Source organism: Pan paniscus, chromosome 15, assembly GCF_029289425.2.
Source record: "Pan paniscus chromosome 15, NHGRI_mPanPan1-v2.0_pri, whole genome shotgun sequence".
Classification (NCBI taxonomy): Eukaryota; Metazoa; Chordata; class Mammalia; order Primates; family Hominidae; genus Pan; species Pan paniscus.
Genome location: NC_073264.2, coordinates 66702554 through 66719496, shown reverse-complemented (window position 1 = coordinate 66719496; position 16943 = coordinate 66702554). Strand labels below are relative to the sequence as shown.

Sequence of the window (16943 nt, the reverse complement as noted above, 5' to 3'; positions counted from 1 at the left end):
TTCAAATACTGATTATATATAAAGAACATTTATAGAAAGATATTTTAATGTATTGTTGGCTGGCACCACTACCTTCAGAATTTATTTAGAATGTAAAGATTTCTAGAAATACATTTTAATTAATACTTTCTGGTGGTATATTTTGGTTGATGAACTGCACTTGGCAATTACCATCCTTTGGGACCTCAGGTACTCTTCGCCTCTTAAATATTGTAGGTGCTATTAATATTTACCACTCAACAGATGGATTAACAAGTCTGTTTCTCATTCTTAGATTATAATGTTTTCTAAAGCCCAAATAAAATGTGAAAGGAGAATAGTACCTTTCATGATGTCCTAAATCCAAAAGAAATTCATCTGCATGTCTTTGGAGTTCATTTCCTTCTAAGTTCTTTAATTTCTTCAATTCACTCTGTAGGAAAAACCAGAGCTCTTTAGCTCCATTTTCAATCCTCCTCCTCAGGATTTCATGATCCTTCCCCAGACCTGTAGTCAAAGAATAGAGAGTTGTAGCATTTCCAACATTTTGATAAAAGGAAACTTTCAATTATCTGTGCTAAAGCCCATATACTGAGGAGGGGAAAACACTGTATAATCACCTACCATTTCTGGTCTGTTTCTTGTAATTTTCAATCTGTTCTTTGGCCTTAACAAGCTGCTCTTCTAAAACGCGTACTCTTCCTATAGCTGGCCCCTGATCAATAGGGCCTTCTGGTATCCTGTAGTTTAGGGAAGATAATGTAAACATTTAGCTTTTAAACTGTGCAACAAAATACAAGCTCACTTTCTAAAACATTTATACTGTAAACTCCATAAGTTGTTGAACCATATAGCACAAAAGTAGTACCAAATGGAATTTTCTCTTCAAAGGTATAGGATTAACCAGTGAAATGGACAATGAAATGATAATAACGAAAAATAGAAAATATTAATCTACTTCAGAAATCTATGATCTTCTAGGAGTTAACAAACCTCTAGAGCTGTTTCCTAAAAATCTTTCATCCCCAGAGTACCATGATCAGTGGCAAAGAAGTCAATTATTCATTAGCATTGAGAGTAACAAAAGTGAAGGAAAAAGTAAAGAAAAGGCTTAAAGGGAATAACGAAGCATATCTGAACATGTGTCTAAGGACATGCTCAAACATCAAATATAATGTATTTCTAAATTAATTATAATATCAGACTATGTAAATCTGTCTTTCAATTCATGACGTTAGACTACTAAGCATTGGTCTTATATAGAAAACAGAAAGACAAGAGTAGAAGATAAAACATATTAGAAAAAAATTGGGCCAGGTGTAGCCACTCATGCCTATAATCCCAGCACTTTGGGAGGGCCAGGTAGGAGGATCACTTGAGCCCAGGAGTTCATGGCCAGCCTGGGCAACACAGCAATCCCCCATCATTACAAAAATGAAAACATTAGCTGGGCACATGGTGGTGTGTGCCTGCAGTCCCAGCTACTCAGGAGGCTAAGGTAGGAGGATGGCTTGAACCATCCTTGAACCATAGTTCAAGATTACAATGAACTATGATCATGTCACTGCATTCTAGTGTAGGCAGCAGAGTGAAACCCTGTCTCGAAAAAATTTAAAAAAAATTGAAGATCATTGTTCTATTCATTTCTATCAGCAACAAAAACAATCAGTCAATAATATAAAAGTTGGAACACAGAACAGCAATCCAAGATCTCTTACTTATATTATCAACCTCTCTGTTCAACTTAATTCCAAACTGTGCTTGTTCCTGTTTTGTTTTTATGTGACTTATGGCAGTATACTGTACTCCACTTTGATGTACATAATACAATTTTGTGGTAGGCTAAACAAAGGTCTCCCAAAGATATCCATAACCTAATCATGAAATCTGTGAATATTACTCTTTATGGCAAAAGAAACTCTGAATATATAATTAAGGATTTTGAGATTGGATTATCTAGGTGAGCCATTTTGTAATAACAAGTGTCTTCATAAGAGGAAGGTAGAAGAAGATTTTACTACAGAAGAGGAAAAGGTTATGTGGCTGTTAGCTTTGAAGATGGAAGAAGCAACCATGAGCAAGGAACTCATTTTTAGAAACTGGAAAAGGCAAACAAACGAACGAACAAACAAAAATACCCCAGATGCTCTCCTAGAGCTTCTCTAGGGAATCCAGCCCTCCTGACATCTTGGTTTCAGTCCAGTGAAACTCATTTCAGATCTTTGGCCTCCAAAACTCTTAAGAGAATAAATTTATGTTGTTTTAAGCCATAAAGTTTGTGGTATTTGTCAAAGCAGCAATAGGAAATTAATACGTACATATATTGATCCTTTTACAAAATTGTCCTAAAGATTAAATAGCTGATTTTTCTTTCAAAGTCTATTTAAATGAGGAAATGTCTGCAAAAGTACTTAGCAGTGTCTGGCAATAAATTTTATGAAGGCTACTATTATATCTGAGCTTTGTCATTTTAGAGATGAGCTGTAGTCTCAAAAAGTCTGGGCTATCTATTCTTACCATCATGACCAGTTTAAGGGAACTTAAGTTTTAAATTATAGTTGGCAGAACTTAAATTCAGATGTCAACAGTCTTTTTTTTTTTTTTTTTTTTTTTTTTTTGACACAGTCTCGATTTGTCACCCAGGCTGGAGTACAGTGATGGGATCTTGGCTTGCCACAACCACTGCCTCCCAGATTCAAATGATTCTCGTGCCTCGGCCTCCTGAGCAGATGGGATTACGGGCATGTACCACCATCCCTGGCTAATTTTTTTACATTTTTAGTAGAGACGGGGTTTCACTGGGTTGGCCAGGCTGGTCTAAAACTCCTGGCCTCAAGTGATCCGCCCACCTCAACCTCCCAAAGTGCTGGAATTACAGGTATGAGCCACGGCACCCAGCCAACATAGCCTTTTGAGGCAAACACTCTGATACAAAAGGTTTTTTATAGCTTCTCTAACATTTTCTATATAACCTGATAAAGCCAAATTAACTGTCAATTACCTACACTACTTCAGAACACATGTTTAATAAAGTAGCTATTGTTACAGCTATACCAAAGTAATTGGAGACATTTTATAATTTCCTGTAAAATTGTACGCATTAACATTGAACAGGAGCATAAAAAGTAACTATCCTCCAATCATGAGTGTCCAAGGCTACAGAATATGAATGAAAAAGCCTTCATTTGTATAAGCACAAAGCGAATAATAAAAAATGAATACAGTAGTTAGGTGCACAATTACCCAATTTATGAGCACGCATACATTCACAAATGAGGCATGTCCTGGTATATAGTTTTTTAAAGTTATGTTTCTAAGACTTGGCTCTTAATCTCTGTGAATTAGGTGGCTGGTTTCTAGGAAACAATTTGAAAATAGAATAAAACTTCAATCTCTCGGGATTTATTTTGGCAGCAATATACTATAGGACAGGAATGTCCTTTTTCAGAACATATGTTAGTGATAGAAAAATAGACAATAGAAAGATTATGTCTAGGTTCTCCTTTTTATCTCTTTCTTCAAATATTGGTGGAATAAACATCAGAGGCAAAACAGCCATGAAAAAAATAGCATGTGATCTTTTCAGTAGCTTTCCACAAAGAGTTCCAATCTAATTCTAATAAAACATAATGGAATTAGTAATCCATATTGCCTAATAATCTAATCCAACTGTGAAAAAAAAAAAAAACTGGAAAAGAAAATTACTGGAAAAATCACTCTAAAAAAAAAAAAATACAGGAGAACTATTCTTTCCAAACTCCATCCAGAAAAGAGTCAATATGCACGAACAGTCTCTTTTCTGAATACTTAGGAAACAGAATGCTTTCTTACATTCACCATGCCAAAGATACAGATATATAAGACTTCCACTTCTAGCCAAGACATTTACCATCCTGCCTGAAACAACTCAAAATCCAGGTTAGATGTATTAAACAATGATCTAATAAAATTGCAATCAGGCAACAAAGGGCAGTGATCACCAGAGAAGGAAAACAAATGATGATAGCCCTGTGACTGTCCCAGCTTACTGCATTCAGAGTTTCCAGACCACAGTGTATGGAGGGGAAATGCAGATGGAGCCAGTACATTCACTGAGTTGAAGAAATGGAGCTAAGAGTCTAAAAAGACCAAGACAGAGTTTGAATAAGAGAGAACTGTAGAGGAGAGAGAACTCCAGAAATCTGCAAAGGTACCATTTTGGAATCAGCAGAGTACTCATCAGCACACACACATAAGGAACTACTCAGGCTGGGGAAAGAACTCTCTAAAAGGATTAGAGGAAGTAGTACCTGGCATTCATACAGATTAGGTAGAAACAGTTCCTGATCCTATCAGCCAAACTAGAAAACCGTAATTCATGGGATGCTGGGTAAAATGCTCAGAAGGATTTGGCCTCAATAGCAGGAATATGTGCCCCAGACCAAACATTGCTTAGGTCCCACTTAACAATTATTAAAAGACAAAATAGGATCAAATTATTTTAAAATAACATAACTACATCCCAGAACAAAATTTAAGAATATTTGTAAATTATACAAGACCTTCTAGTAACAAACAAGGTAAAATTCATGTCTGGAATCCACAAAAGTTACCAGGCTTGCAAAAAAAAAACAAGAAAAGACAACCCATAAAGAAGAGTGAAATCAATCTATCAAAACCAACTCAAAACTGACACAGATGTTAGAATCACCATAGAAATAACAGTTATTATGACTGTATTTCATATGTTCAAAAGTTAGAGACAGGGAAGATATAAAAAAGATGTTAAAATTTTAATAGGCCAGGTGCGGTGGCTCACGCCTGTAATCCCAGCACTTTGGGAGGCTGAGGCAGGCAGATCACCTGAGGTCAGGAATTCAAGACCAGCCTGGCCAACATGGTGAAATACTGTCTCTATGAAAAATACAAAAATTAGCCAGGCATGGTGGCAGACGTCTGTAATCCCAGCTACTCAGGAAGCTGAGGCAGGAGAACTGCTTGAACCCAAGAGGCAGAGGTTGCAGTGAGTCGAGATCACGCCTTTGAACTCCAGCCGGGGTGGCAGAGTGAGACTCCATCTCAGAAAAAGGAAAGAAAGAAAAAATTTTAATAGATACCCAAGTTGAACTACTACAGATGAAAACTATAATGTCTGAAATGAAAAATATAAAGAATGAGATTTACTGCAGATTATATATTGTAGCGTCTACCCTAAGAAACAAAGAAAAAAAGAGCAAATGAAACTCCAATTAAGTGGAAGAAATGAAGTAATAAAGATCAGAGAGACGATCAATGAAATGGAGAAAAAGAAAAATAGATAAAAACCAATGAAAACTAAAATCTGGTTCTTTAAAAAAAAAAAAAAGAAAATCAATTAAACTGGCAGACTTTTTCCTAATAAATATTTTCGGTTTTACAGGCCAACAAGCAAAATCAAGGCTATTACTTAGGTGTGTGTGTATGTGTGTGTGTGTGTGTGTGTGTGTGTGTGTGTGTGTGTGTGTATATATATATATATATGACACTTAAAATGTAACAACTTAAAAATGGAAAATCATTCTTAGCTTGCTGGCCATGAAAAAAAGAGGTGGTTGGTAGGATGTGACCCATGAGCCATAGTTTGCCAACCCCTATTGTAACCACACTGAGCAAAAAAACCTAGAGGGACTACTTCTTTCTATAAAGTTAGTATTATCTGGATATCAAACCAGAGAAAGATATAGTAAGAAAAAAAATTACAGAACAGTATCTCTCATGAACACCAATATAAAAATTATAAAAAATTTTAGCAAACCAAACCCAACCATATGTAATGTAGATAGTAAATCATGGTTAATCAAGGTTTATCCTAGAAATCCAAGATTGGCTTAGCATTAAAAAATAAATCAATGTAATTCTTCCTATAGACAAAATTTTTTTTTAAACAAAATTTTACAAAACACATTATCTGAATACACTCAGAAAAAGGACTTAACAAAAGTCTAATGTAAATTCCTGATAAAAAGTGTCAGAAATGGCTGGGTGCAGTGGCTCACGCCTGTAATCCCAGCACTTTGGGGGGCCGAGGCAGGCGGATCACCTGAGGTTGGGAGTTCGAGACCAACCTGACCAACATGGAGAAACCCCGTCTCTACTAAAAATATAAAATTAGCCAGGCATGGTGGTGCATGCCTGTAATCTCAGCTACTTGGGAGGCTGAGGCAGGAGAATTGCTTGAACCTGGGAGACAGAGGCTGTGGTGAGCCGAGATTGTGCCATTGCACTCCAGCAAGGGCAACAAGAGCGAAACTTTGTCTCAAAAAAAAAAAAAAAAAGTGTCAGAAACTAGGAAATTAAGGAAATTTCCTCAACCTGATAACAATTATCTATTAAAAACTTACTGCTAACACCATAGGTTAATGGTGAAAGCATAAATATATTGCCCCTAATATCAGAAACAAAACAAGATGTCCTCTCTCACCACTTCTACTCACCACGATATTGGAAATTCTAGCCAGTAGACCAAGGCAAGAAAAAGAAACAAAGGCATTCAAATTGGAATGAAAGAAGCAAAGCTATCCTCGGTTCACATAACATGATAATCTATGTTGAAAATCTGATGTTGTTTAACAAGGTTGCAGAATGTAACATCAACATACAAAATTCAATTCTATATTTCTATATTCTACATTTCTATATTCTAGCAAAAAACAACTGGAAATTAATATTTTAAACCACATTAGTTACAATAGCATAAAAAATGAAAAAAATTAAGTATCAATCTGGCAAAAGATGGGCACGACTTATAAATTTAAAATTATAAAACAACACTGAATTTGTTTAGAAATTGTCAGGCCAGTAATAAAATTCATATGGAAACACAAACATCTAGAATACTCAATACAAATCAGAAAAAGATAAAACTAAAAGGCAAATACCATCTGATATTAAGACCTATTGTATCTGGCTTGAGTTGGTGTTTGAATGACTGATTGAATGAATGAATGAATGAATGAACAAAAATTTAAAAAATTAAAAAAAGTTTTTAAAGACCTATTATAAAACTACATACAATAATCAAGACAGTGAGGTACTAGTATAAAGACAGATGACAAAGAGCATAATGAAACAGAAAATAGTCCAGGAATAGGCCCACACATAAATGGACACTCAATTTATTTTTTAAATAAAGTCACAAAGATTATTTAGCAGACAGTTTTCACAACAAGAGGAAAACAAGAAATATACCTTTCTGACCCTCAGTTCAGCAAAGTTATCTTAGCTATGACAGAAAGGTGTGATCCACAAAAGAAAAAATTGATAAACTGGATTTCACTAAAATTAAAAGCTCTTCTTTTAGAAAGACACAGTTAAGAGAATGAAAAGATAACCCACAGACTAGGGGAAAATTTTTTTTTTTTTTTTTTGAGACAGAGTCTCACTCTGTCACCCAGGCTGGAGTGCAGTGGCGCGATCCTGGCTCACTGCAACCTCCACCTCTCGGGTTCAAGTGATTCTTCCACCTCAGCCTCCCAAGTAGCTGGGACTACAGGAGCGCACCACCACACCTGGCTAATTTTTATATTTTTAGTAGAGACGGGGTTTTGCCATGTTGGCCAGGCTGGTCTTCAACTCCTGACCTCAGGTGATCCACCCGCCTTGGCTTCCCAAAGTGCTGAGATTACAGACATGAGCCACTGCGCCTGGCCAAAAAAATATTTCTAAATCCTACATCTGTTAAAGGACTTGTATCCAGACTACATAAAGTATCAAATCATCAGGAAAAAAAAGAAAAAACCTCATAAGCAAAAAGATTTAAATAAATGTTTGAACAAAAAAGACAAAAAGGCGAATTAAGCACACTAAAAGACATTAGACATCATTAGTTATTAGGTAAATCCAAGAAAGCTGGACTGTGCAGCTGCAGCAATAGCTATATAGGCTGGCCTGGTTCACTGCTTACATCTGACATCACAAAACATGAAACAGCTAATCACTAGGGTTTCCTGTAGATGATCCTCATTCCTATTTTAAAAGCCTTTAAGGATGCCTACATGTTAAGTTTTTCTGAGATTTGATATGTATTTCAAAAATTATTCTCCCAAATAAAAATTTGATGAAAATCTTTATTCAAACAAAAAGGTACCATTCTAATACCCAAACATTAGCCCCACTCTAAAGGAATTCAATGCATTAAAACATAATATGAAAACCAGTAAATTACTGCTTTGCAATCAGAATATGAAAAACTAGTGAGTTGTAGCCTAAATGAAATGATTACACGGCTGTCTGAGAAATTAAACTTTTCCCATCAAAAATGCACTTAATAATTCATGTAAAACAGGTTGCCTTTCTTAAATACTTTCAACAATTATGCCATGAACATTGGAAAGAATAAAGATCTTAATTAAGAAAAAGAACGTAGGCACAAATAAACAATATTAGGAAAGGAAAGAGAATCACAAACAGATAAGGAATTTTAAAACATATCAAAAATTACTATGAATATTTTCAGGCACTTGCTTTAAAAACATAAAAAACATACTTTCTAGAGGAATTAAACTACAAAATGAACTCAATAATATATAAAAATTTTCAGTGGTCAAAAATCTATTGAATTTTTTGAAACTTTAGATTCAAGCATTTTTTTTTTTTTTTTTGAGACGGAGTCTAGCTTTGTTGCCAGGCTGGAGTGCAGTGGCACAATCTCGGCTCACTGCAACCTCCGCCTCCCGGGTTCAAGTGATTCTCCTGCCTCAGCTTCCCAAGTAGCTGGGATTACAGGCATGCGCCGCCACACCCAGCTAATTTTTTTGTATTTTTCGTAGAGACGGGGTTTCACCATGTTGGCCAGTAATGGTCTCGATCTCCTGACCTCATGATCTGCCCACTTCAGCCTCCCAAAGTGCTGGGATTACAGGCATGAGCTACCGTGCCTGGCCAGGTTCTAGCATTTTTATATGAGTTTTACAAATATTCATAAAACATCGAATCAAAATCTAGGAAATATAAAAAGAGAGGAAATTCTAAAATTCCATTCCTGAGATTAGTATAAGATTGATATAGAAGTAGACAAGGATAACAAACAAATTAAAGACTAATTCAAATATAAGCTTATTTTCAAACTCCCAAATGATCCATTAGTAAATACAGCAGTATATTTAAAAATACATGACTATCTCAACTTTATCCTAAGAATACTACATTGGTTTACGATTAGAAAAACTATTAATTTAAATTGATTACATTAACAAATTAAAACAAAATAAAATTACAATCTCAATGGAAACAAAAAATCATTAGATAAATTTTAATACTTATTCATTATAAACACCTTAACAAGAAAGAATGAATGGAAGGTAAACTCTTTAATTCAGTAAGGAATATTAGAAATTCATAATAAATATCACATTCTATGGATCAACTCATCAGTAGCATTCCTTTTAAAGCTAAGAACAATAGAATACAGGCCTGCCATCTATGCTTCTATTCATCACTGTACTGAAGGCCTTAGCTGAGGTAATAAGATAAAGAAGTAAGACTTACAAGTGTAGAAAATGAAGAAACAAATGTTATTCAGATAATATAAACTTTAATACAGAAAATCCAAGATAATCTACAAATCGTACTAATAAAGTTCAGGAACATCACTATATACAATATCAATGTACAGAAATTAAAGTCTCTATACAACAACAACCACAAATTACTAAATGTGTTTTTTAAAATATCACATTTACAACAGTAACAGCAGAATCATAATCTTTCAAGGAATAAATCTAACAAAGAGCAACATACCTCATACATTAAAAAATTATAAATTTTCTGAAGAAGTAGTTGTTTCCCAAATTGATCTATAAATTAAATACAATTCTAATAAAAATTCCAAAAGGATTTTTTAATTAAATTTAGCAAAGTGATCCTAAAATACTTATGAAAAAGCAAAATCTCCAAAATAAGCTAGTTTATTTTGCAAAATAAGAAAAAAAATAGGATTTCCCCCCATCAGAAAACAAAACAAAGTTTTACTAATGGAAACAGTGTGGTATAGGCACAAAGCCAGATAAGACTAATGGAACAGAATAAAGCACCTAGAAAGAGATCTTAGCATATGACACAGGTATCATTCTAAATTAACATGGAAAGGAAAAATAATTCAATAAGAGATGGTTTCACAGAAAATTCAAACAATCTTACAAACAAAACTTAAAAATTTTAGAAGAAATTTTGCATTCTTCATGATCTTGGGAGAGAAAAGAATTTCTTAAATAAGTTTTTTTTTAAAAAGCCCAAACCATAAAAAGAAAGACTAATAAATCTGGCTGCCTTAAAACTTAAAAATTTTGGGGCAGGGCACAGTGGCTTATGCCTGTAATCCCAGCACTTCGGGAGGCTGAGGCAGGTGGATCATGAGGTCAAGAGATCGAGACCATCTTGGCTAACACAGTGAAACCCTGTCTCTACTAAAAATACAAAAAAAAAAATTAGCCAGGGTTGGTGGCAGGCGCCTGTAGTCCCAACTACTCGGGAGGCTGAGGCAGGAGAATCACTTGAACCTGGGAGGCGGAGGTTGCATTAAGCTGAGATCGCACCACTGCACTCCAGCCTGGGCGACAGAGCGAGACTCCATCTCAAAAAAAAAAAAAACTAACAATTTTTGTGCAATAAAATTAATAGACAAGTCACAGGTGGAGAGAAGAGAATGGAAAATATATAATTAATGTAGGATTATTATATAGATTTTATAAAGAACTCCTTCAAATCTGTAAGAAAAAGGCAAGGCAATGTAATAGAAAAATGTACAAAGTATATGAACTAGCAATTCATAGAAGAGGACTTTATTCATCAGTAATCCTGAGAAATGATCAGCATTTTTGGTAACCAGGATATTTAAATTGAAACAGAGATACTCTCTCCTCTATTAAAATGGCGACAATTAAAAAGTGTGATATTGAGTGAGATAAGGATGCAGAGAAACTGGAAATCTCACATATTAATTAGTTTTTAAGGGCTGCCATAACAGAATACCATAAAATGGGTGGCTTAAACAACAGAAATTTATTTTATCACAGTCCTGGAGGCTAGGAGTCCATGATTAAGGCATCAGCAGGTTTGGTTTCTTCTGAGGACTCACTCATTGGGTTGCAGAAGTCTGCCTCTTCTCAACTGTATCCTCAACATGTCTTTCCTCTGTCTGCAAGCCTCCCCTCTTTTGTTTGCCCAAATTACCCCTTCTTATAAGGACACCATCACATTGGATTAGGGTCCACCTTAATGACCTGGTTTTAACTTAATCATCTCTTTAAAGGGACTATCTCCAAATACAATCACATCTGAGGGACTGGGGTTTAGGCCTTCAACATATGAATCTGGATGGGTGGGGGAAGCAATTAAGCCCATAACATACATTAAAGGTAGCCCATATACATTAAAGGTAGGAACGTAATATTAGAATAATTTGTTTAGAAAATATTGCTGAATTGCTCCAAAGTTGAAAATGCACATATAATAAGACTCAGAATGTATCCTTCTAAGATTACCCTAAAGAAATTTTAGCACATGTCCACAAGGAGACACTAGATGTCCATTAATAGAGAATAAATAGTAAATTGTGGTTATTCATATACGGTAATTTAATCTACAGTTAAAATGAACATAGTATACCTACAAGTATCAATCATGAATAATCTTACATGAATTTCACAATGTTGAGTGAAAAAAGTTGCAACACATACATATATGTAGGATGATACATTCTTACAAATTTTAAAAAGATATAAAAACATGCTTTCATGCACACTTATTTACATAATATAAGAATAAAAATGTGGACAGGAGGTATGCACAACACTCAGAATAAAAATTCCTCTGGAAAGTGAGGAAGGAAAGTGGGATTAAGAAGTTATATATACTTCATTTATCTTTTGTATTGTTTTTGTTTCAATTTCATTTAGTTCTGCTCTAATCTTGGTCATTTCCCTTCTTCTGTTGGGTTTGGGTCTGGTTTGTTCTTGTTCTTGTTTCTCTAGTTCCTTGAGGTGTGACCTTAGATTGTCTACTTGTGCTCTTTCAGACTTTTTGATGTAGGCATTTAAGGCTAAGAACTTTCCTCTTTGCACTGCCTTTGCTGTATCCCAGAGGTTTTGATAGGTTGTATCACTATTATTGTTCAGTTTGAGGAATTTTTTAGTTTCCGTTTGATTTCATTGTTGACCCAATGATCATTCAGGAGCAGGTTATTTAATTTCCATATATTTGCATGGTTTTAAAGGTTCCTTTGGAGTTGATTTCCAGTTTTATCCCACTGTGGTCTAAGAGAGTACTTGATATAATTTCAGTTTTCTTAAATTTATTGAGACTTGTTTTGTGGCCTATCAAATGGTCTACCTTGGAGAAAGTTCCATGCGCTGATGAATAGAATGTATACTCTGTGGTTGTTGGGTAGAATGTTCTATAAATATCTGTTAAGTTCATTTGTTCCAGGGTAGAGTTTAAATCCATTGTTTCTTTGTTGACTTTCTGTCTTGATGACCTGTCTAGTGCTGTCAGTGGAGTTATTATTATTACTTATTTTGTTGCTGTCTATCTCATTACTTAGGTCTAGTAGTAATTGTTTTATAAATTTGGGAGTGCTAGTGTTAGGTGTGTATATGTTTAGGATTGTTACAAGGCCTTGTATATGTTTAGGATTGTAAAAGGCCTTGTCCAACAAGGCCTTTTGTCTTTTTTAGTTGCTGTTGTTTTTTGTTTTGTCTGATGTAAGAATAGCTACTCCTGCTCGCTTTGGGTGTCCATTTGCATGAAATGTCTTTTTCCACCCCTGTACCTTAAGTTTATGTCAGTCCTTATGTTTTAGGTGAAGGCAGCAGATGCTTGGTTTGTGAATTCGAATCCATTCTGCAATTCTGTACCTTTTAAGTGGAGCATTTAGACCACTTACATTCAACATTAACATTAAGATGTGAGGTACTATTCCATTCATCATCCTATCTGTTGCCTGTATACCTTGGATTTTTTTTTACTGTATTTTTGTTCTTTTGAAAAGATAAATAAAATTGATAGAGCATTAGCAAGATTAACCAAGAAAAGGAGAAGATCCAAAGAAGCTCAATTAGAAAATGAGCTTATGGTCATTGTGAAAATTGCCATACTGCCAAATCTACAAATTCAATGCAATCCCCATCAAAATACTGCCATCATTCTTTACAGAATTAGAAAAAAACAATTCTAAAATTCACATGGAACCAAAAAAGAGCCCACAAAGCCAAAGCCAAGACTGGGCAAAAAGAACAAATCTGGAGGCATCACACTACCTGATTTCAAACTATACTATACGGCCGTAAGTCACCGAAACAGTGTGGTAGTGGTATAAAAATAGCCACAAAGACCAACTGAACAGAATAGAGAACCCAGAAAAAAACCCAAATACTTACAGCCAACTGATCTTCGACAAAGCAAACAAAAACATAAAGTGGGGAAAGGACATCCTATGCAACAAATGATGCCGGGATAACTGGCAAGCCACATGTAGCAGAATAAAACCTCATCTCTCACCTTACACAAAAATCAACTCAAGATGGATCAAGGACTTAAATCTAAGACCTGAAACTATAAAAAAATCTAGAAAATAACATCGGAAAAAATCCTTCTAGACATCGGCTTAGGCGAAGACTTCAAAAGCAAATGTAACAAAAACAAACAGGTGGGACTTAATTAAACTAAAGAGCTTTTGCACAGCAAAAGGAACAGTCAGCAGAATAAACACAACCCACAGAGTGGGAAAAAAATCTCTGCAAACTATGAATCTGACAAAGGACTAATATACAGAATCCACAGCAAGGAAAAAACAATCGCATCAAAAAGTGGGCTAAGGACATGAATAAGACAATTCTCAAAAGAAGATACACAAATGGTCAAAAGACATATGAAGAAATGGTCAACATCACTAATAATCAGGGAAATGCAAATCAAAACCACAATGTGATACCACCTTACTCCCACAAGAATGGCCATTGTCAAAAACTCAAAAAATAATAGATGTTGGCGTGGATGTGGTGATCAAGGAACACTTCTACAATGCTGGTGGGAATGTAAACTAGTACAGCCACTATGGAAAACAGTGTGGAGATTCCTTAAAGAACTAAAAATAGAACTACCATTTGATCCAGCAATCCCACTACTGGTTATTTACTCAGAGGAAAAGAAGTCATTATACGAAAAAGATACTTGCACCTGCATGTTTATAGCAGCACAATTCGCAATTGCAAAAATGTGGAACCAAATGCCCATCAATCAATGAGTGGATAAAGAAACTGTGTGTGTGTGTGTGTGTGTGTGTGTGTGTGTGTGTGTGTGTGTGTGTGTGTGATGGAACGCTACTCAGCCATGAAAATGAATGAATTTAATGGCATTTGCAGCATCCTAGATGGAACTGGAGACTATTATCCTAAGTGAAGTAATTCAGAAATGGAAAACCAAACATCCTATGTTCTCACTCATAAGTGGGAGCTAAGCTATGAGGATACAAAGGCATAGGAAGGATACGACGGACTTTGGGGACTCGGGGGAAATGGTGGGAAGGAGGTGAGGGATAAAACACTACAAATTGGGTTCAGCGTATACTGCTCGGGTGATGAGTGTATCAAAATCTCACAAATCACCACTGAAGAACTTATATAACGGAATACCACCTGTCCTCCAAAAACTTACGGATATAAAAAAAATTTTTTTTAAAACCATCAAAACTTCAAAAGATAAAAAAAAGGTTACATCTGTATTTTATTCTAGCAATCTGAAGCAAATATGGCAAAATATCAATACTTGTTCAATGTGAGTGAAATACATGGGGTTATATTATTTTCTGAGCTTTACATATATATTTGAAGTACTCTTTAACAGCAGAAACGCGTTAATAAAATTAGATAAAAAATAAGTAGTTGCTCATCATTAATGATATTTGATTCTGATCTTCTGGCATCATATAGTAATACATTATTAGAATATTACTATAAAAATATTATATAGCATGTCTTTTATTCAGAAGAAATTAACCAACACCGTTGCCTATCACCTACTAAATTTTTAGTCATGGTTACATAGTAGTTGAGCTGCTAAAATAACATCATTTTGTTTCACATGATAATAAGAAAAAAATTTTTAAACAATCTATAAAGAAAATCTGTAATAGTGGCATTATATCAACAAACTACTAAGATTAACATAATTTGGACCACTTCTAAATATAAACTAATATGGCTGAAAGGTAGAGTTATACTCAGTAAATTATAGATATGCAGTTTTGTTTGTTTTGGTTAGAATTTTAAGTGGTCACCCATAGGACTGAAATATTCCCAGCAAAAGCACAACAAATAATTGTATTTATTCAAATGTCAAGCTTTATAAGAGTTAAATTCGATACATGGAGAAGCCAGTTCCACTATTGAAAGAAAATATCACTTTATTCAAATAAACAGCTTCTAATGACTATACATATCCATTTTACCTAATGTGCAAAAGTGTGAATTTATTTATTTATAATTTTCAAAATTTACTATAACTTTCAGACTCACACACAAACCAAGAAGGGGTAAAAGGGACAAGTGACAATCTCAGTTTTAACAGAATAATCACATATCTAAATTCAGCTCTAAATATCTAAATCACATATCTAAATAATCTGTATCTAAATTCAGCTCTAAGATACTATGATATCAACATTAAAAAGGTTTCTGGCTCAATTCTCCAAGGAAATCCGTGTCCATATTTACTTTGACAAGTGTATACTAGACTACTGTTGCATCATCCAGCAGCCAACAACAGAACAATGTAGAACGAATAGTTGTCTGTGCTCACTTCAAATGTGTTAAAAGAAGGCAATTTGGAGAAAATGTACAAATCAGGGCAATGAGTGACTAATAATTCAATGTTTTATCTCCAGATTTTTTAAATGGAAATGTAATTGCTTACTTATTTGCTCATTCCATATGCTGCAAATTTTCTTTAAATCTTATTAGAGTTTAGCTGAAAATATGTGAATAAATTTTTTAAGGTACAAGATTATACATAATAACAAGTCTAGTCCCCATGAAACCCATGTTACTACAAATATCGTCTTATGCATATTTTTTACAAATGTTTTATATATTTTAACAGCTGCAAAATATTCATCCCATGGAGACATCATCATCTCTTAACCCATCCCCTACTGATATTTAAATGTAAGTTGTTTCTATAACCATTTATTTAATGTAAGCGCTTATTTGTCACTCTATCCCGCTACATTCAAATCTGTGAGGGCACTATTCTATACCTAGCACATGACACATTCTCACGACACATAGTAGTTGCTTCATTAATATTTTTTGCATAAATGAAGTAACACAAACAAATCACTGACTACTTAGAGCTAGGAGGAAAAAGAAGTATGAAGTGGTAAAGGCAGGACAAAATAACAAAGCTCTGTCATATAACCAGCTAAAGTAATCAGTGAAGTGAAAATAGAGCATTTGTAAACTGAAATACAAGTAAATGGAAAATCCAATTGACACATCTTTTACAAACAGGTTTTGCATTAAGAGATGAGTATCTTTAAAGAAAGAAATGGATTGTTGTGGGGAATTTAGACACATTATTCTACGTTTACTTGGCTAAAGTGTACAATACTAATCCTGTTTATCAAGTTACTCTACTATTAAAATCTATCTGTTTTCTGAAAAAATTTTCTAGACTACAATGACATTTCTCTCAACAGTAACATTTAATTTTCTTCATGTACTCAAAAGAGCAAGAATCTTTGGTGAAAATATCTTATGGCACTGGATTTACAGCAGATTACTGAATTTTTGTTAGAGCATATGTATTAAGCAGACCTAATAAAATTAACGATTATTGTAAATCTCTTTTTCCAAATAAAGAAAGCAGTTAATGGCTTTATTAAGAAATGGAAAGACCTTGGTTATGTGCCAATTCACACTACTGTAAGTCTTTTAAATATAAGGTTCAAAGGT

At 34.5% G+C, this 16943-nt stretch overlaps 1 protein-coding gene across 13 annotated transcripts in view; it reads right to left on the bottom strand.

The window, feature by feature from the left end:
• FUT8 (fucosyltransferase 8) overlaps positions 1–16943 on the bottom strand; it is a 395429-nt gene that overhangs the window by 121111 nt on the left and 257375 nt on the right. For all 13 annotated transcript variants that reach the window (XM_063596244.1, XM_063596245.1, XM_063596242.1 and 10 more), the window contains 2 exons: positions 604–719; positions 324–486 (listed from right to left, as the gene is read on the bottom strand). In XM_063596244.1, coding sequence (XP_063452314.1) covers positions 324–486; positions 604–719 — 279 coding nt within the window. The remainder of the gene's footprint in view (positions 1–323; positions 487–603; positions 720–16943) is intronic.